General features: G+C 38.3%; 6 protein-coding genes and 1 long non-coding RNA gene across 9 annotated transcripts in view; 3 read left to right on the forward strand and 4 right to left on the reverse strand.

Annotated features, from left to right (window-relative positions):
* Window positions 1–13,433, reverse strand: part of LOC149717940 (uncharacterized) — a 46,645-nt gene extending 33,212 nt beyond the window's left edge. Inside the window, exon 1 of the long non-coding RNA XR_016368281.1 lies at window positions 13,099–13,433. This is a non-coding gene — a long non-coding RNA (uncharacterized LOC149717940). The remainder of the gene's footprint in view (window positions 1–13,098) is intronic.
* Window positions 2,962–3,501, forward strand: LOC149717941 (uncharacterized). The gene is made up of 3 exons (XM_089834582.1): window positions 2,962–3,080; window positions 3,154–3,246; window positions 3,332–3,501. The coding sequence occupies exons 1-3, from the start codon at window positions 3,011–3,013 to the stop codon at window positions 3,478–3,480; spliced, it is 312 nt and encodes a 103-aa protein (XP_089690708.1). The 5' UTR covers window positions 2,962–3,010; the 3' UTR covers window positions 3,481–3,501.
* Window positions 4,025–4,626, forward strand: LOC149717942 (uncharacterized). Its single transcript, XM_089834562.1, has 3 exons — window positions 4,025–4,094; window positions 4,176–4,268; window positions 4,408–4,626. The coding sequence occupies exons 1-3, from the start codon at window positions 4,025–4,027 to the stop codon at window positions 4,569–4,571; spliced, it is 327 nt and encodes a 108-aa protein (XP_089690688.1). The 3' UTR covers window positions 4,572–4,626.
* On the reverse strand, window positions 8,872–11,092 carry LOC149717943 (uncharacterized). Its single transcript, XM_089841453.1, has 7 exons — window positions 10,799–11,092; window positions 10,402–10,585; window positions 10,150–10,336; window positions 9,850–10,076; window positions 9,684–9,778; window positions 9,520–9,613; window positions 8,872–9,415 (listed from the first exon to the last, which is right to left on the reverse strand). The coding sequence occupies exons 1-7, from the start codon at window positions 10,961–10,963 to the stop codon at window positions 8,988–8,990; spliced, it is 1,380 nt and encodes a 459-aa protein (XP_089697579.1). The 5' UTR covers window positions 10,964–11,092; the 3' UTR covers window positions 8,872–8,987.
* LOC149717944 (uncharacterized) lies at window positions 10,983–12,481 on the reverse strand. The gene is made up of 4 exons (XM_089841614.1): window positions 11,898–12,481; window positions 11,630–11,827; window positions 11,327–11,560; window positions 10,983–11,271 (listed from the first exon to the last, which is right to left on the reverse strand). Exons 1-4 carry the CDS (start codon window positions 11,904–11,906, stop codon window positions 11,113–11,115), a joined length of 600 nt encoding a protein of 199 aa, XP_089697740.1. The 5' UTR covers window positions 11,907–12,481; the 3' UTR covers window positions 10,983–11,112.
* LOC149717945 (endoribonuclease LACTB2) lies at window positions 13,398–14,846 on the forward strand. The gene is made up of 7 exons (XM_089841584.1): window positions 13,398–13,605; window positions 13,684–13,847; window positions 13,903–14,014; window positions 14,065–14,167; window positions 14,220–14,438; window positions 14,528–14,609; window positions 14,682–14,846. The coding sequence occupies exons 1-7, from the start codon at window positions 13,484–13,486 to the stop codon at window positions 14,723–14,725; spliced, it is 846 nt and encodes a 281-aa protein (XP_089697710.1). The 5' UTR covers window positions 13,398–13,483; the 3' UTR covers window positions 14,726–14,846.
* Window positions 14,847–15,352: 506 nt separating this feature from the next.
* On the reverse strand, window positions 15,353–18,107 carry LOC149717946 (solute carrier family 25 member 32). 3 transcript variants are annotated; one of them, XM_089841555.1, is made up of 9 exons: window positions 18,007–18,107; window positions 17,346–17,642; window positions 17,134–17,287; window positions 16,981–17,069; window positions 16,760–16,923; window positions 16,570–16,683; window positions 16,348–16,493; window positions 15,733–16,194; window positions 15,353–15,512 (listed from the first exon to the last, which is right to left on the reverse strand). In XM_089841555.1, the coding sequence occupies exons 2-8, from the start codon at window positions 17,488–17,490 to the stop codon at window positions 16,038–16,040; spliced, it is 969 nt and encodes a 322-aa protein (XP_089697681.1). In that variant the 5' UTR covers window positions 17,491–17,642; window positions 18,007–18,107; the 3' UTR covers window positions 15,353–15,512; window positions 15,733–16,037. The 3 variants fall into 3 exon arrangements, with proteins under 3 accessions (XP_089697681.1, XP_089697674.1, XP_089697687.1); XM_089841548.1 differs by lacking the exon at window positions 18,007–18,107 and having other exon boundaries at window positions 17,346–17,671; XM_089841561.1 differs by lacking the exons at window positions 15,733–16,194; window positions 18,007–18,107 and having other exon boundaries at window positions 17,346–17,668.
* Between the last annotated feature and the right edge of the window lie 172 nt (window positions 18,108–18,279).

Consider the following 18,279-nt stretch of genomic DNA (forward strand, 5'->3'; position numbering starts at 1 on the left):
CAATGGCGGACGGATTTTCCATTGACGCAAGTCGTGTCATGCACGTGTTAATCGCGAAAATAACCAGCCTTCCCCTTGGAAAATACTCTGGCAAGCCTTGATGACAATACGGCTTCAAATTGTATAAATAAGGAATACCGGGGAACGAAAGAACACACCGGATCCTCCACCCATCCAGTCCACTTGAAGAACTTGCAGCATCCAGAACCAGTCATCACCAGAATTCAAACGAGAACCATGCGTACTTCGATGGCTTCCAAAAGCCTTTTGGCCCTTTTACTGGGATCTTTCTTGCTGAGCCATGCCTTCGGTAAGTTTCAACGTTCCCGGAACCATTGGACGGAAGGGAACATTGGAGCGGATATCTAAACAATTTTGTATTTTCGCCTAAAGGAGCCTCAACTTCAATGTCGCAAGGCTCTGGTACGGCAGGTTCGGGTTCTGGAAGTGGGCAGGGTATGGCTAGTGGACCTGGCGCGAGTAAGTGTTAAAAATGCTAATAAATATCCACGTTACGAAGAGGGTAATATTTGTTTTTCCTTCTCCAAGACACTAACGCAGGTGGAGGGGGAGGAGGAGGTACCTCGAGTGGGCAAACTTCATCTTCCGGTTCCGGTTCAGGATTCGGACAAGCCAGTACCAACGACGGAACCGCTCAAAGCGAAGGAGGCGGCGGTGGAGGTGGAAGTATAGGCAGCGAACAGCCAGCTGGAGGTGATACCAGCAGCACCGACACCGGGTCAACCGGTGGAGATACGAGTGCCCCCAGCACCGACACCGGGCCAACTGGTGGAGATACAGCTTCGACCACCCCCGCCGGTGAAGAAATGGCTTCGACCACCCCCGCCGGTGATGAAATGGCTTCGACCACCCCCGCCGGTGAAGAAATGGCTTCGACCACCCCTGCCGGTGAAGAAATGGCTTCGACCACCCCCGCCGGTGATGAAATGGCTTCGACCACCCCCGCCGGTGAAGAAATGGCTTCGAGCACCCCTGCCGGTGAAGAAACGGCTTCGACCACCCCCGCCGGTGAAGAAACGGCTTCGACCACCCCCGCCGGTGAAGAAACGGCTTCGACCACCCCCGCCGGTGAAGAAACGGCTTCGACCACCCCCGCCGGTGAAGAAATGGCTTCGACCACCCCCGCCGGTGAAGAAACGGCTTCGACCACCCCCGCCGGTGAAGAAACGGCTTCGACCACCCCCGCCGGTGAAGAAACGGCTTCGACCACCCCCGCCGGTGAAGAAATGGCTTCGACCACCCCCGCCGGTGAAGAAATGGCTTCGACCACCCCCGCCGGTGAAGAAACGGCTTCGACCACCCCCGCCGGTGAAGAAATGGCTTCGACCACCCCCGCCGGTGAAGAAACGGCTTCGACCACCCCAGCGTCGACAGATATGGATTCCAGCACAACCCCCGCGTCAAGTGAAACGGGAACCGATACTGATGAAAGTGGTTCGAATACATCAACTGATACTGCATCGTCAGACACAGCGAATTTTCAGAAGCTTCTCGAGTTATTAACCCAATTGAGACAACAAGGTTGCGCTACTGAAGAATAAACAATTGACCTCTTAAATCTCAATATTATAAAAATATCTTTTATTCTTCCTATTTTCTCCCTTCCCTTGTTCATATATCAAAGCCATTTTAATATAATATAAAATAAAAAAAAAACATTATTCAATGTATTTTGGAAATGTATCATAAACAATAAATTTTACTTTTTAAACCTAAATTTTTATTAATAAAGTTTTAATATTTAAGCCAACACAGAGAAGCAAATTATCAAGGAACTTGGAAAAAACAGAGTTCTCTCTTACTTATAAATTTTGGGTACAAAATCAAGATGAGACTGAGCGAGCCGCATGACTTACGGTGAAAATAAAGAAACTTTCAAATAGCAGCTTTGCCTATAGTCATTAAGATTCTTCCATTAGAAGACTAAGATACATAATGACTTTGATAAAATATTGAAAGTATAAGCGAGTGTGTCTGGACAAGAGCTTTTAGGAACCGGACAACAGTTTGAGCAGGAACTTTGCGCTCTTTATTTTCTTGTAAGATTTCAGTAATGAACAACAATTTCGAATCATCGTGATATAACTGAATCGTAAGCTTTCCTTCATCGTGCCTATGGTATTTATTTAGTCCCTGGTTTCGGACAAGAATCGAAAATGAGCTTGTCCAAGAATAAAAAAACCCCTTTGTATGGCCAAACGACGACAAAGAAAGCAAAATTTCCTTTCGCTATTTCAACTTTGCCTGAGAAAGGCAATTAAACCAAGGCAAAGGTAACTGGCATGTACCATTGAATTAACCAAGGTTGTTTTGACAAAGAAAATTTTGGGTTTAGCCCGTGTATCACGTGTTGATAAAATATGATAACAGCAGGCTTCACTAACGCAATAATAAACCTTGAAAAGCAACGTGATATTGCTAAGGATAGAGCGATAGTTAGCGGTACAGGGACGTGTGTTGGCAATTCACGTGTTTTGCCCCGTGTTTCAGGTGACAGGTGGTAGAATATTGAGAATAACAAATATTATTTTAAAACCTTGTTTCTGAGCAATAAAATTCTTAGGCATAAAGAAAGTGTTTTTGTTACACCCTGTTGATATTTTCTTTAATTGTTATCATTATTTAAGTGAAATTTCTAGAACTAACAATTGGTCTCGCTCTAATTATAGGCTTACAGTTCATTAACTGGAGTAAGAATTAAATGTAATGACGTCACTCTTTTTGTGTCATTCGCTTTAAACAAATGATTTCACGGTTGAGGTGAAAGACTAGTTAATCTTAGGTCATACACCTACAATTGCGTGATTTTTGTAACAGATGTGAAAAAAATATTTATAAAAGTTAATTACTATGGATGGAAAGAATTGCAATCGAAAGAGAAATATTTTGTGTATAAAACTGAGGCTCGGCTAAGTAGAAAAACATATTGGAAACTAACATTGTCTAAATCTCAACCAAAGGCGCCTTAGGAGAACCAAAAACAACCACCATGTTTTCCACTGCAGGCAAGAATTTATGCGTTCTATATATTGTAGCGATTTTACTAATCCATGCTCTTGGTAAGTATAATAATAGTATGCAAGCTTTTGGTAACCAACTGGTTAAATACTATTAATTTGATTATATTTTCAGTGGACAGCGCTTGCACAACAGGTACATCTACGAAAGGTAACGCCGCTGGGGGTTCGGGATGCGGTTTAGGAACAGCAAATGGAGAAAAGCCCGGTAAGTACAAACCCTAGGTATTATGGTTGGTCAAACTAAACATAATTTCAGTATCTACTTTGAACTTTAAGCTTTCTTTTTGTAGTGGTGGTTGGTAGTGGAGCTGGAGGTGGAGTTGCCAATAAAAATGGTACATCCGGTGGAGGATTAGGGTCAGGTGGTGCTTCGGCTGTTAAGGGCATTGTTACAGCAAACGGAGGAGGTGGTGGTAGTGCTAGCGCTGGTCGTCGTTAAAATATATAAGCATTACTGTCTGTATACCATTTTTCTCACTCAAAACATTAAAAATGTTTTTACAAATATTGCAAATCTTTAGCCGTAGTTTTTCTTACGTCTATATTTCCATAAAAAAAAATTGAAAGTAGACTTGAATAATGTTTCACAATATGACGCACACTAATATCAACTTTATAAGCAACCTTCACAACTCGTCACGTTTCTAAAGTACTTGGAAAACACAACATCTAAAAATTTCCATCTCAGCTGTCAAAAACCTTGGAAAGAGTCAAGGCTATGCCAAACAAATATCCATCCGAAAAACCCCCGAAACCCAGTGTTATTGGTTAGAAAAGTCGCCGTTACCAACCAATAGAAAAATTGAGCCGGGAACGCGATTTGACACGTGGTTTGCAACGTGACGATCCTTCTTTACAGTCACACTACCTACGATGATTTCCCAATTCATTTAGTCTACATAAAGGAATTTTTCGCTATATAAAGAGATATGCGGCATAGTTAAATCACTCTACCGAATCAACGCCAGACATCGAGTACCATTATGCTTTCTACTACGTCAAAGAAACTGATCATCTTGGCTATTGGAGCCATCTTTTTATGCAAAGCTCTTGGTAAGAGGTTTAAAATTTCGTTTAAGAATTGCCATACCATGATTGGTTAATGGTAAATTAACGTAATATATTTATTTATAGTTAACGGGGACTGTGAAACTGGTACCGGTACAACAGGCACCGCCGGTTCGGGAGCGGGATGTGGGGATGCGTCATCCAACGGAACTAACGCGAGTAAGTAATAGATTTAAGTTGTTCAGTTTTGAAAATCGGGTGGGAAAATCGTGAAACCCGCTTTTCGCCTTGTCTTTGGTACTATTTGTCATGCCTAACCGTTTCTAATCACCTTTTTGTTATATTCACTTGGTAATAGACGCTACCGCTAGTGGAGGAGGTACGGGAGCTGCCACCCAAGGCGATGGCGCTTCTTCCGGCTCAGGTAGTGGAAATGGAAGCGGGTCAAGTGGGAATGGTAGCATTATGGCAACGGGTCAAGGTGGTGGTGGAGGTGGCGTTAGCGTCCCTAAAAATATCTAAGCTTTAACAATAGGAAATGTAACTTCATACTTTGCTTATCAATAAAAATAAAATGTGAAAGCGTAATATTTTGCAGTTTCATTCTTTTTCAAATGGTAGATATTTAAAAAGAAATGGAAGATATGGAGAAACATGGGAAAAAGAAACTTATTCCTATTTTCTACCTATAACATATAATTAAAGAGAAAGTGAAACAAAGGGTCGGAAATATACCATAAGTATTGAAAAAGATTCAGAGGAAGGATTATTTGTTAATTATTTTTATTATTAATTTAGCCATATTTCTAGAGAAGTTGGTCAGGCTTTAATCATAGGCTTACAGTCCGTTGGTGGCACGGAACAACCTCAACGGCTCCCAGTTGGGCAAGGAGAGTTATAAGAAATTACAGAAAGAATTTTGCCTCACATATATGACAATTTATATTGAAATATTCCCTTAGTTCTGGATAAGTCTAGGCCTAGACAGTTAAAATCTACAACCATTCTGTCTGTATGCCATGTTCTTAAACTATAAAATTACACAAATACTGTTATTCGTTAGTACTGTCTGGATTGGTCATATAATTCCAACTAAGATTGTAAAAAAACATGAAAAGATAATTTTAAAAATATTCCGCCATATGACGCGTATTTCTAACAGCAACCTTCACCTGGTCACGTTTTCTGAAGTATTTGGAAAACAAGACGTAAAAAATTTTCCATTTCAGTTGCCAAAAACCTTCGAAAGAGTCAAGGCTATACCAAAAGTAAATTTACTTTTGGCTATACCCATCCCAAAAACCTACGAAACCCTGTGTGATTGGTTAGAAAAGTGGCCAATAGAAAAATAGACTTGACGCGAGTTGAGAACGTGATGTCTTATATTTGACAGGTGGTTTGAAATTTCGATATGCCTATACATTTCCAACGCATTCGACAGAAATAAGTCTTCAATATAAAAGGACATATTCAGCATATTATAGTTAAATCACAAGCCATACATCAATCAAAAACGCTGCGAGAATTCAAGGGATACCATTATGCTTTCTACTTCCTCAAAGACCCTGATCGTTTTGGCTATTGCAGGAGCCATCTTTTTACGCAAAGCTCTCGGTAAAAGTTTACAATTTCGTTAAAGAACCGCAATACCGCGGCAATTAAATTATGTTTAGCAATATACTTAAAAGATTTTTTCTATTAATTTATTTAGTTAACGGAGAATGCCAAACCAGTACCGGTGGATCAGGCAATGCCGGTGTAGGATCAGGATCAGGATGAGGGGAAGGTACTGCTAATGGACCTGACGCGGGTAAGAAATAAACTTTGGAACCATAAGATACTTCAATTAGTGGCAACCCTAGTCTAGTGAAACTAAAATCACCATACACATAGTTTTCAGACCAGGAGGATTGACACTTTTAACACCAGGAAGCCAGGCTACGTGGTACTGAACTTTGTCCGCCAATTAGCCTGGCTTTCCGGTGTAAATGGTATCTATCCTTCTTGTCTAAAAACTATGTACAGTATAGAAATCATACCGAACAGTTTTAAAGATGCTATAAAGCATTGCATCAACCCCAAATAATTCTTTACAGTAATAATTATCCTTAGTCGGTAAGATTTTTCACGTATAACCGCGTTTAACCATCTTTTTTGTTACATTCACGTTATAATAGCCGCTCAAGGTGCTGGAATGGGTAATGGAGCTGTCTCCGATGGTAATAGCACCGCTTCCGGTTCAGGTTCGGGGGTGGGAGGAGGCTCGTCAAGCAATGGTACCGCTGCCGGCGTCGGTGCGGGTAATGGAGCTGCTGCTACTGGTCGCTAAAAATCTCTACGCTTTAACAATAAAAAATGTAACTTCATACTTTCCGCATCAATTAAAATTAATAGTTTAAAGTTTAAAATATTTCGATTTAATTAAATTTTCAACGCTTGGGTATTTAAAAAGTGATTTTAGGGATGGTAAGGCATGGGGAAAAGTATATTGACGATAATAATACAATTAAAACTCAAAGAAAGGGTGGAACCGAGTGGGAACTATAACATAAATATTGAAATAGTTAAACATAATAAAGTTCCTAAGATTCAAACCTAAACTCAACAAAACAAAGCGTATACTTCTCGTTGAGAAATATTTCATTAAAGTTGACCAAAAATGATATAAATTCATATGGAAAAGGAATAGAGTTCAGTGCTCCACATTTCCAAAAGCTTACGTTATAAAACTTGGCGTTTCAAATCGAGGTATCTAAGTTATGGCGTTTATTCCAATCATTTGATATTATTTTATGGAGTATATGAGAGTGAAAACGAGCGCGAGAGAGATGGTGTCATTGACAAAAAGGTCGGGGCAATGAGATACGACCGTCAATTTCTCGACTTAACACGCTATGTATTCAGTAATAACGAGGACAAAATCGAACAAGGACAAAAACTACATGATAGGTTTCGTATTCAACCTACTAGCACTCTTTCCAAAGGTGAATTTCTAGGTATAAAAAGGGAAACGATCCAAAGACAAACTATCATACCTTTAAACGAACTCGGCGATAATATAGTTCTGAGAACTTGGAATTAATTTTATTCAACGCTAACTCTCGAGTTAAACAAACTCACACTCTGTCAAAATGAACGTTATTCGTCTAACTTTGTTGATCATGGGAGTTTTCCTTTTGGGGTCGGAAAGCGGTAAGTAAAGAAGGGAATTTACTATTTGTAATGATTTACTGAAATTATTCTATTATACTTTCAGTTTATGGTCAAGCCGGTAGTGGTAATGGTAGTGGCACAGCCTCGTCTACTGGCAAAGATGGTAATTAAAAATGTTAATTAAAGCCCTACTCTTAGTTCGTAGTTAGTACTCTATACAAGGATCTATACGGGAGTTTTGTAAGCGAGTGGTAACTTAGGTGTACATAGAAGGATGTACATTAGGATGGCGGTACTAATTATTATGATTAATTAATTTTAATTACATTCGCGATGATTCAGCTACTGCCAAAGCAGATGGTGAAGGATCAGGAGGTGTTCAAAGTAGTGGCGTTACGGTAAACATTTCTAGAACATTAATAGCTTCCTTTAATATTTTGTGGGTAAAATTGAATATTTTGTTTTAATCTCAATAGGCTTTCGGTACCGGAAAGGGTTCTGGAAGTTCCAGTTCTGCCAATGGTATAATAACTTATTCGGGACTATTAGCCAATGAACTTGTCGATAATCAAACGATTCATTTTAGGCGCGTCAACCGCGGGAGCAGACGGAGGTGGTGGAGGCAGTCTTGCGCCAGCACCAGCAACTACGCCAGCAGCACCTGCCACGACAGCGGCCCCTACTACGACAGCGGCACCTACCACGACAGCGGCTCCTACAACGACGGCGGCACCTACCACGACAGCGGCCCCTACTACGACAGCGGCACCTACAACTACCGCGGCCCCTACCACGACTGCGGCTCCTACTACGACGGCGGCACCTACAACTACAGCGGCACCAGCCCCATCTAGTGCCCCAACTACAGCGGCACCAGCCCCGTCTAGTGCCCCAACTACAGCGGCACCAGCCCCGTCTAGTGCCCCAACTACAGCGGCACCAGCCCCGTCTAGTGCCCCAACTACAGCGGCACCAGCCCCGTCTAGTGCCCCAACTACAGCGGCACCAGCCCCGTCTAGTGCCCCGACTACAGCGGCACCAGCCCCGTCTAGTGCCCCAACTACAGCGGCACCAGCTCCGTCTAGTGCCCCAACTACTGCGGCACCAGCCCCGTCTAGTGCCCCAACTACTGCGGCACCAGCCCCGTCTAGTGCCCCAACTACAGCGGCACCAGCCCCGTCTAGTGCCCCAACTACTGCGGCACCACCACCCCCTCCTTCAAGCCCTCAACAGGTATTTTCGACAGCAGGTGGAATGGCTGGTGGTCCCGCTACTAGCAGCGACTCAGCCTCAGTTATTAACGGTCGTAAACGAAGAAATTTATTCTTTAGTCTGTTCTAGTTCATAAATATACCCTTTAAAAAAACCTTTTAAAATGTAAATATAACTTAGGGATTCCACTTTTGGGCCCATATTAATCTATTATACACTGTAGAAAATATACGCAATAAAAATTTCAAAACTTTTACTTTTCAAAAAAAAACGATATTGCTTAAATGATAAATAATTAAGACGATCATACATTAGTTTCAGGTGTAAATCCAGACATTTATTACGTTAAATATAAATTGTATAACAAGAAAATATCACAGAAGAGAAAGGGTGAAACTGAGGAGTAGAAACAAAATAGGGCTTTCCTTTATTCACAGTATTTCTCCAATGGCAATGGCAATTGAAAAAATACAAGTGACCAATGAATAATCTATTACTTCTCTCTATCAGGGTTATTTTCAAAACATTTCTCTGATTAATAGGGAATGAGTGATGACCCTGAGACTCGCGTGGTCAGTTGATAGTCTGTGCGGGGTTTTCAAATTGACTATTAGGTCGACTAGGGTTGGCGTGAACGTCAACAGTGACGAGGGTTACTTTTCCCTCTCTATTCCTCGAATCTTCATCATCGGATGAATAACTAGGTGGCTCTAAACTGGGGTCTCTAGCGCCCCAATGACTCTTGGGTAGGCTAATTCGATTCAAGGCGGAATCAGGTCGTATTACGACCGTGGTCGTTTTCCCTCTAATGATTTCATTCGGGACACTTTCGGCTACTTTCGTTTGGACATTATCATCAACGTCCTTGAAGTCATTACCGACATCTTCCTCTAAATCATCCTCATCTTCCTCCTCACTGAAATCATGCGTAAATTCCGCTGTTTCGTAATCTCCTGGAATAGCGTCTTCGGGGGAATCGGCCCTTGTCGAATCTGGTTGCCCTGATGTTTCAAGTATTTTAAAATCAAAGAAAAACTTTGAAAATAGCAACGCGTTCCCTTATAATACGAATCCTGATAAAAATTATGATCAGCGACTCATTTACCAATAATGTAAGAGGAATTCATAATTTCCTCTTCAACCGAAGAATCGTTGTCAGTTTCCTCCTGTTCTTCTTCGGAAATATCATTTTCCGAAAGCTGGTAGCCAATTAAAAGCCAGAACAATTACAGAATGGCTTGTAAAAACAATTAGAAACCACAATCTAACCTTGTCAGATTCAACTTCAGATTCGAGACTAATACGTCTCAAATTCTCATTCAAATTTTTCGTGGAGTTTTCTTCAATCTCAACAATAGGTTTATCTTTAATCAAGATAATAAGTCTCAAACCAAATGCAAAAATTCGCCGTTTTTAAAGGCAAATAATTGCCTACCTTCAACAATAGGCATTGGAGAATTTTGAGTTTCGGATTTAATTGAGAATAAATTGGGTGTAGATGCGTGAAACGCTGGTGGTATGTTTCGTTTATGTGGAAGGGCGCTAACAGCCCGCATTTTTGGTGTCTCTTTATTACTCGATTGACCTTCAACCTCTTTCCGTTTTATAACGGGTTGAGGATGTTTAGGTCTATCGATTCCCAGTTGTTTTTCAGCTTGACATCTTTATTTAATTAGTATAATAATTTACCAGTTAGGTAATAACTCGCGGCGATAAAAAGAATTGCAATTCGTACTTAATACAAGGAGAACCACCTTCAATCTTATTAAGACTAAAATGTCCTCTAGCCCCGCCCAATTTGGCTCCGATTTGATAGCGATACTCGCAACAAGCGCTCAATCTTAAATCAGAAATACCATCGACAAATACCGTCACGCTAAAAGTGAAAGTACGATGGCGTCGTGAAGGAAACGTGAAAAGATCTGTCAATGATTCATATAGGTAAATAAGCCTGTATGTAAATTTTCGGGGGTGGTATTTAATATACCTCCTGAAACGTGGTAGGCTTTGTAAATTGGGATAGAAGTACCTCCGCAATGTTGTTGTTTTACTATTATCTCTCGCCTTCGTTTATTTGAACCGGAAGGGTCAATTTTTTGAAGGAGGTTTGAACCCAAGTATTTCAGTGTTACGTAACACAGGGTTTTGGATCGTTTAGTGTTAGAAAGATTCTAAATGCGAGTAAATAGTAATGGAAACTCGTATGAAGAGAGAGAAACTTATTTTCCTTTCTCTTGTTTTGGCCTATTTTCGTAAAATAGGCCTTCCGTAACTTGCAGAGGAGAAGCAAACAATACAGGGGCGGGGGAGGTCAACCTAAGAGGGCAGCCTCCCGCCCCTGTGTGTTGGTTTCTCTGTAAGGGCTTAAATAATGGTCACTGTACTTGTGGATGCGAGAGTGGCGCTTTATTTTTCTTGACCACTTTCTTTTTACGAGTCTGATATTTCTCGTTATCGCTACTAAATTCCAACAAATCTCTTATGGTAATGGGTTGAGATCTTTGACCTCTGGCGCTAAAATTTTTACGTTTCTTCGAAACGTTTTCCATGCTAACTGAAAGTAAGGGTTGTAGGTAAGGAGAGACGGCTTTGATCAAGAGAGCGTTGCTCGATTGAGCGTAGTATCTCTCAATAGCTTCGAAATTATTTGACTGGAAAATGTAAGAAAGAAGAAATATTGAAAGAAATTAGATTGGATTCAAATTGGGATCAGAATGGAACCAACAGTCGCGTTGTTGTTGGGTTTCGTTCTTTTTCTAGGGTGGGCCGATTTAGGTCTGGACGCTTTGTAATTTGAAATTTGGTATATTTCGGAGGAATCGCTGATAAGCGAGGCCCCATCGTCGTTTTTAGGAACCTTGGAAGAAATTGACGTCATTCTCAACTGGAACGTTAATTATGAATGAAATTACATCATCGAAATTATCTTCGTAAAATTCCACATTCAAATTAGGCGCGCTGTAAGGCCTAGGTGAATAAATTTTCTTTGTGGTTCGTTTCGTTTCCTTTTTATCCAATTTTCTTCGAGAAGGAGGCGCGCTCTTTCCTCTTTTAAATCGTTGGTTTGATTTATCCGATTCGTTTTGACGATAATTTTGCGAGTATCTGGCGGGAGCGCTCGAGTTACGTTTTCTGTGACGTGCACTCTAAATTCCCGCCATTTTATTTAAATTCAACAAGCCTGAACTTTTCAAACGAAACCTATAGGTACTTACTCTAACTCTTTCGACAGTTTCAACTTTAGCTAAATCATCGAGATATTTTTCAATCTCGGATTTTCTCAGTTTTTCAAGGTCAATTGTTTTTTTAACAATGGCCGAAGCTAAAGCTTCATTCGCGACTCTTTTACGTAAACGATCTTGATGTTTACGTCTATAAACACTTTCGGGAATAATACTCCCGTCTTTTCTTATCTAAAAGTGTGTTTTAACTTAGAACAAAGTGTTCCTCGGTTAAATTAATAACAATAATTAAAATAATTACCAATCCCATGCCAATTAGATGATGTTTAATAGCGGGATTTTTGAAATAGTGGCTCAAATAGCGATCGGTTAAGACCGTATAAGCCCCGAGAGGCCTAAGAGATTTTTAACGAATATTTTGTTCAATATTCCACGGAAAAAGGGTTAAATTTAAACGGTGCGAGGAAGCTATACTAAACAAAGCTTTCATTCCTCTAAACTAAACCAAAATGCAGTGACACGCGGTTTATATTCAAATGTGATGTGCGCGACATAAAACTAGTAAGCCAAACTTGGGTGTAATTAGGTTTTCTTAATTATAGGATTTACAGTGTAATTCATTTCAACAGTGAAGACATTTTTCCAAAGTCAATAAGTAAATAACAACACCCAACAATCATCATGTGATAAAACAATATAGTGTTATTGTATTTACAAGTAAAAAATAAAAACAAACGAGGTTAGGAACGTAAAACGTATGTGCTCCCAATACACAGCTACAGTAGAGTTTCATAAACTCGAGTGAAACCGGAAGTGACAAAATTTGGATTGCAGCCTTCTATGGTTCATAGCAAATTACCGATTTCAGATAAGAAAACAACGCTGTTTTAAGGGTGCAACCCGGTGTTTTCACAAAATGGCAAAATATCACCGCCAAAATGGCCAAATGCTTAGTGAAGGTCAAAAGGTCATGTCAAACTAGACCCCCAAATATTATAGTACATAACCGATTTATGCTATTATTAAAAGTGACCTCCATCAAGTTTACAACTTAAAACATTAAAATCAAATATCAAATTTATTATTATTATAATTGTTTGTTTGGGTTTTTCCCCAATAAAAATGTAAATAGACTCGCATATGCCCGAACTGTTTCCAGACATATAGGATTGTAAGTGGTTTTGAAATTAAAACAAGATTGCGCCAATTAATAATTGATAATTACTGCACAACCCTTAAATAAACATATTGAAGTCTACTTTTCAGCTTAGGTGATCAAGGCATTACAATAACTTGTGAATTGCCAAGAATGACAATGAACTAATACAATTAAAAGCACATATTCAAAACTGTGTCTAAAATATTGGCGGTAAATCCAAAAACCAAGGCTTAAGAACTTGGCCGTTGAAGTTTTCAAACTTGCATTCATTTAACCGCTCAAAACTCAAAAGTGAACAAGGCTTATATGCATGCGAAATTGAAAATAAAACATAAATCTTTACCCATCCAATTTTTTATTCACTCCCGCAACCATCCACATGATGAACTTCTGTTAATTTGTAAACATTTTTTAACGATTTTAAAAAAAACTTACGAACAGTTTTCTCACTTAAAAAACTAATATTTAAAAAATAAACTGCTTCCTTGATTCAACTCACATCCGCTGCCGAGTTAAAAAATACAAAACGGTGCCGATTCAATCCGTTACCATGGTAACGGTCCTAGAACCCGTTGATTCGTCTGTTTTGAAGCTGCCGCTTGAGTCACGTGTACCGCGCGGCAAAAATTAGAAACTTAAAATTCTGTCGTCTGCTACAATTGGGTTATTGACCCATACCGAGTGTTATCGAGCTACATTGCCATTGCATTTGCAAACGTTTTTCAAAAATGACAACAAAAATTCCCACTGTTTCTAAACTCAGTGAAAAAGTAATTAGATTACTAGGTTGCAATCCAGGTCCTATGACCCTTCAAGGAACAAATACATATTTAATAGGAACAGGGTCAAAGTAAGACTTGGACAGAAAAAAAGGGGGGGGGCGTCTTATTAATTAAATAATTGTAAAATCACGTTATGTAATTTAAAGGAGAATATTGTTGGACACGGGGGATGAAAATGTTCCAGATTACCTTAATAACTTACAGCGTGTTTTGGGGGATAATAAAATTGAATTGCAAGAGATTTTGGTCACTCATTGGCACCATGATCACACTGGTGGAATTTCCGATATTTTATCAAGCCTTAAGATAGGTATTAAGCTTAAATAGTGTAGATGATACGTTACTACTACGAAAATCTCTTAAAGATTGCAAGGTTTCCAAATTGCCAAGGAAGGAAACGGAGGAGAAATTAGCCAATAAAGAATACAACTATCTTAGTAACGAGGATGTCGTAAAGACTGAGGGTGCTACTTTAAAGTAAATAACATTTTGGTGTAAAGATAGAATGAGGTTTTAACTTAAAATAGGGTTTTCCATACTCCTGGACATACAACTGATCATATGGTAGTCTTGTTGGAAGAAGAAAACACTCTTTTCAGCGGAGACTGTATTTTAGGGGAAGGAACTGCGGTAATTTTCATTACATGAAAGATTTTGATTCACTTAACAAGAACATTTTTAGGTCTTTGAAGATCTACATTCTTATATGTTATCCCTTAACAAAATACTGGAATTAAAACCATCTAAAATCTATCCCGGTCACGGACCGGATATCAATGATCCTTTGCCAAAGATTCAGGCTTATATTGACCATAGATTGCAAAGAGAACAACAGATTTTGGCGGTTTTAAAGAAGGATGAAGCTTTGAGTGCCATGGATATAGTCAAACTAGTCTACCTGGTACGTGAAAAAATTAATTAATTAAATTGCTTGGAAAAAAATTAAATTAAATTAATAGTTATGTTAAATTATTTTCATTGGCTTCCTAGGAAACTCCTGCGCAATTGCACGCAGCTGCTGCTTATAATGTTAGTCATCATTTGAGTAAATTAGTTAAAGATGGTAAAATTGGTAAGAAAAAATAGGCCTAAATAGAAATTAAATAGACCTATTAATTAAAGCTGTTTTTAATCATAATTATAGTCAAAGAGGAAACAGATGAAGAAGATAAATTTCTATTACTCTAATTAATATTAACTGCCAAAATAAAATGCTCAATTATGGATAATTATCTATAATTATTGATTTATAATAATTAATAATATATTTTGTATTTCATGTTATTAAATAAATAATAATGTGAAATTATTAATTACTTTTTAACAAAATCATTCATTTTATTCATTCATTAATATTATCCAAGAAACAAATATTTTTGATCACTTTTTTTGCAAAAGCGGCTTCATTTCTTTTTCTTTTTTATATAAAATTAAAATGAATTTATTTTTGCGTAACATTTAATTTTAATTTCATCCGTAATCAACAATTAATGAATTTATTGTTAAGGGAATGTGACATACATCCTTGTAAGGCCATTATAATAATTAGTGTTCTTTTTTTACTTCCTACAATTGACTAGAATTGCTGCTTAAGTACTTGATTTAACAATTCCTAAAAGTTTTTCCCAATTAAATTTAATTTTTGTACTTGAAAAAAAAAATTTTTAAAACTAAAATCTAAGGAGTATTTAATGTAAATCCTAGGTCTAGTATCGTATTCCTACCTAATTTAATATTTAATTTTAACAAAGCCTCACTAACCCTTGACTAACCCTAAATCATCATAATCTAATGAGAAGCAATTAAAAAGGCTAATTCATTCATTAATTATGTTTTATTTCATTGTGTTGTTGCATTTCGAGTCAACATAAAATGCGAGACATTTTCATAAACAATGAAGGTTATTGCCGTTGTTGGAACAACGCGTAACAAGCTGGGAACTAGGCCTTTGTAAAAACCTTTAAGGCCTTCAAACCTACAAGACAAAAAAATGTCTCTTAACTCTCTTTCTTTCTTTAACTCTCTTAATTAGCCTTATTCCTGATCAGCGCCACCTACCCGGGCACTCTCGTCTCGGGTCTTACCAAAAATGACGTCACCAGATTTTAGCGACATCTGATTGGCTTGCCGTTTACGGTAGTTCTCAAAGTCGCCGCTATGGGTAGGTGGCGCTGATCAGGAATAAGGCTAATTACCGATTAATTCCGATTAAAACTAAAAAATAAAGTCAGGGTTTGAAATGGAAGACGTTTTCAATAAACACTTTGCCCCAAAAAAATTTAAAAATTATTATTTTAAAGTACGTGTCTAATTTGAATATATTGCATATATTTTGCATCGTGCTTGAAAATAAATTGCTGCAAATATTATTTACAAAATGAAATTCTTGTTTTTTTTCCTGATTTACATAACTTTTATAAATAGTTCTTTTATTTACACGATGAAAATGGAGGGAAAACTAATTAATTAATTTACTTAATTAAAAGCAGCGCGAAAAATGTTAGGGAATAGAAAGGGCTTCCTTCTTAGTTTTTTTTGTTGTTGAGAGATTATCGGGAGAAAGTTTCTCGTAAATGAGGAAGACGATGCAAATGTTGGGCAAGACATGAAGTAAATAGGCTGATAAGCCTTTGTAAAAGCCTCTAAGACCTTCAAACCTACAAGAATGGTGGAAAATATGGTCCAGATAGAAGAAAAACTACTAACTTCTTCACATTTACTTATTTTCTTACCACCTAAATTCTCTTCAAGTGTAAACTAATTCCTTAACTTACTTAATTAATGTCTATTAACAAAAGAGTCATACTCACTTCCAAGTGGAGGATATGACGTCTAATATCCCATTGTACTGTCTATGTTGGTCTTGTAGACGAGCTCTGACAACTTGATAAGGATAAGTAGCGCCAGCCGCAAATAATTTTGAAACTGCCGCAAATGACAAATATTCCAAAGTTCCCTAAAAGTGAATTTAGATTAATTAATTAATTAATTAATTCTGTCAAGATCTTAATTTTAATTTTAACTTATATTACTAATTTAGTATTGTTCGCTAAGCCATAATGTTGCGTATATTTATGTTTCATTTCTTCATAAGCCATAAATTGTAAGGCTCCGTGTGAAATCCCAAAAACACCGGGTAGAAAACCCTTTAACGATAAAATTTATGTTAATTATAATTATGCAATGTTTATGTGATAAAAATAACAGAAATAATTTAATTACTTTGTACAAGCCGCGAACACCTTCATATTTATAAACTTTCTTCAGAGCATCTACCATTCCTGTATATCTCATAGTACTAGGAACTGAATTATCATTCATGTATTGCAAACACAACCTCGTTTTTACAACCCATAATGGATTAGTTATGATTAATGTCATGGCACCTGAAATAAAAATATTTTTACATATTTCTTTAAAGGTTATCATCAGGTATATTTTACCAGATTCAGCCGCGGCAAGCATGTGTTGACTAGGACCTAAAAAGCCTCGAACATTGTCCTCTAACATCCATTGTTTTATTGTATTGTAACTAAAATGATTTAATTTAAATTATGATTATGATGGAACCACCAAAATGGTGTAATTTTACGCACAAAAGGAAGTAGAAACCCCATGCCGCTCCGGCACCCCAACAATTAGGCGTCACCCCTTTATAAAGGCCACTAAAACCTTCGCTACGGATGATTTTTCTCACAGCATCTGATATGCTATGGTACTGGGGTCGAGTTGTAACTTGACCATCGTGAACTGTGGCAAATTTAAGTTACTCGTAATAATAATACGCGTAATTAGTGGGGTAACTTACCTGCAAAACGAATTTTTAACAGATCTAAAGGGTGAAGAACTATTGTTGAAGCTACACCGCCACTAACTCCGGCTACTAAATGTTCGTATTTTACATGTTTGAATATAGAAAATTGTCTTCCCCCTACTTTAGCTGATTGGCTCATTAATTACGTGTAATTTATATTAATTTAATTTAATTAAACTTAGTTTTCTTTCATTAAAATTAAATTTACAACTCGCACGTGGGGCTATGGTAAACTGCAAGCGGTACGTTGTTGCGTAATTTCTATCATCAAAGAGGTCATGACCCTAGAGCCTGGAAGAGAAATACGGCGCTAGAAAACACTGGGACGAACGGACAGCTACCAAGTTTATCACGCGATGGTGTCGCCATCTCGAAGCCTAGATATTTTAATTGCTGAGCTCCCCTGTCTCTAGAGGGAGCCGCCCTGATACAAATAGGGTGTATTTTTTATACGGCAATAAAGAAACCTTGATAAGAAATCTATATTTTGAAATCAGTCAACCTTAGTTGCACTTAGATGGCGCCACAAGCGCGTGATATAATTAAGTGGGTCTTATAATTGCACTGGGATGGCGCCACAAACGGGTGATATAATACAATTTTATCACTCGATGGTGTCGCCATCTCGAAACCTAGATAAGAAATCTATATTTACATGTATTCTTGAAATCAGTCAAATTTCCCGCCTCTTCTTTTAGTTCCCTTAGTTGCACTGAGATGGCGCCACAAGCGTGTGATATAATTAAGTGGATCTTATGGTTGCATTGGGATGGCGCCACAAGCACGTGATATAATTAAGTGGGTCTTATGGCGGCACTGGGATGGCGCCACAAGCGCGTGATCAGTTAATAGTTGGGTCTTATATCCTAGCGATGAAAGGCCACTCTAGTGGTACTTTTCTCAACTCAATATGCACTCCAGTATCTAA

This window comes from Phalangium opilio, unplaced genomic scaffold, assembly GCF_054372755.1.
Source record: "Phalangium opilio isolate 3A_F unplaced genomic scaffold, DU_Popi_V2 ptg000003l_1, whole genome shotgun sequence".
In the NCBI taxonomy this organism is placed as follows: domain Eukaryota; kingdom Metazoa; phylum Arthropoda; class Arachnida; order Opiliones; family Phalangiidae; genus Phalangium; species Phalangium opilio.

Bases quoted from the DNA above. Each gene is read 5' to 3' on its own strand.
- LOC149717941 (XM_089834582.1), top strand. From the start codon at position 3,011: ATGTTTTCCACTGCAGGCAAGAATTTATGCGTTCTATATATTGTAGCG. The intron at 3,081-3,153 runs GTAAGTATAATA...TTATATTTTCAG, and splicing joins TTTACTAATCCATGCTCTTG to TGGACAGCGCTTGCACAACA. The intron at 3,247-3,331 runs GTAAGTACAAAC...TTCTTTTTGTAG, and splicing joins AGCAAATGGAGAAAAGCCCG to TGGTGGTTGGTAGTGGAGCT.
- LOC149717942 (XM_089834562.1), top strand. From the start codon at position 4,025: ATGCTTTCTACTACGTCAAAGAAACTGATCATCTTGGCTATTGGAGCC. The intron at 4,095-4,175 runs GTAAGAGGTTTA...ATTTATTTATAG, and splicing joins CTTTTTATGCAAAGCTCTTG to TTAACGGGGACTGTGAAACT. The intron at 4,269-4,407 runs GTAAGTAATAGA...ACTTGGTAATAG, and splicing joins ATCCAACGGAACTAACGCGA to ACGCTACCGCTAGTGGAGGA.
- LOC149717945 (XM_089841584.1), top strand. From the start codon at position 13,484: ATGACAACAAAAATTCCCACTGTTTCTAAACTCAGTGAAAAAGTAATT. The intron at 14,168-14,219 runs GTAATTTTCATT...GAACATTTTTAG, and splicing joins TTTTAGGGGAAGGAACTGCG to GTCTTTGAAGATCTACATTC. The intron at 14,610-14,681 runs GTAAGAAAAAAT...TCATAATTATAG, and splicing joins AGTTAAAGATGGTAAAATTG to TCAAAGAGGAAACAGATGAA.
- LOC149717944 (XM_089841614.1), bottom strand. The intron at 11,561-11,629 runs GTAAGTACCTAT...GCGGGAATTTAG, and splicing joins AAACTGTCGAAAGAGTTAGA to AGTGCACGTCACAGAAAACG. The intron at 11,272-11,326 runs GTAATTTCATTC...ATTTCTTCCAAG, and splicing joins ACGAAGATAATTTCGATGAT to GTTCCTAAAAACGACGATGG.
- LOC149717946 (XM_089841555.1), bottom strand. From the start codon at position 17,490: ATGAGCCAATCAGCTAAAGTAGGGGGAAGACAATTTTCTATATTCAAA. The intron at 16,924-16,980 runs GTAAAATATACC...TTTTTATTTCAG, and splicing joins GCTTGCCGCGGCTGAATCTG to GTGCCATGACATTAATCATA. The intron at 16,494-16,569 runs GTAATATAAGTT...ATTCACTTTTAG, and splicing joins TAGCGAACAATACTAAATTA to GGAACTTTGGAATATTTGTC.
- LOC149717943 (XM_089841453.1), bottom strand. From the start codon at position 10,963: ATGGAAAACGTTTCGAAGAAACGTAAAAATTTTAGCGCCAGAGGTCAA. The intron at 9,779-9,849 runs GTAGGCAATTAT...TCTTGATTAAAG, and splicing joins TCCAATGCCTATTGTTGAAG to ATAAACCTATTGTTGAGATT. The intron at 9,614-9,683 runs GTTAGATTGTGG...ATTGGCTACCAG, and splicing joins CTGAAGTTGAATCTGACAAG to CTTTCGGAAAATGATATTTC.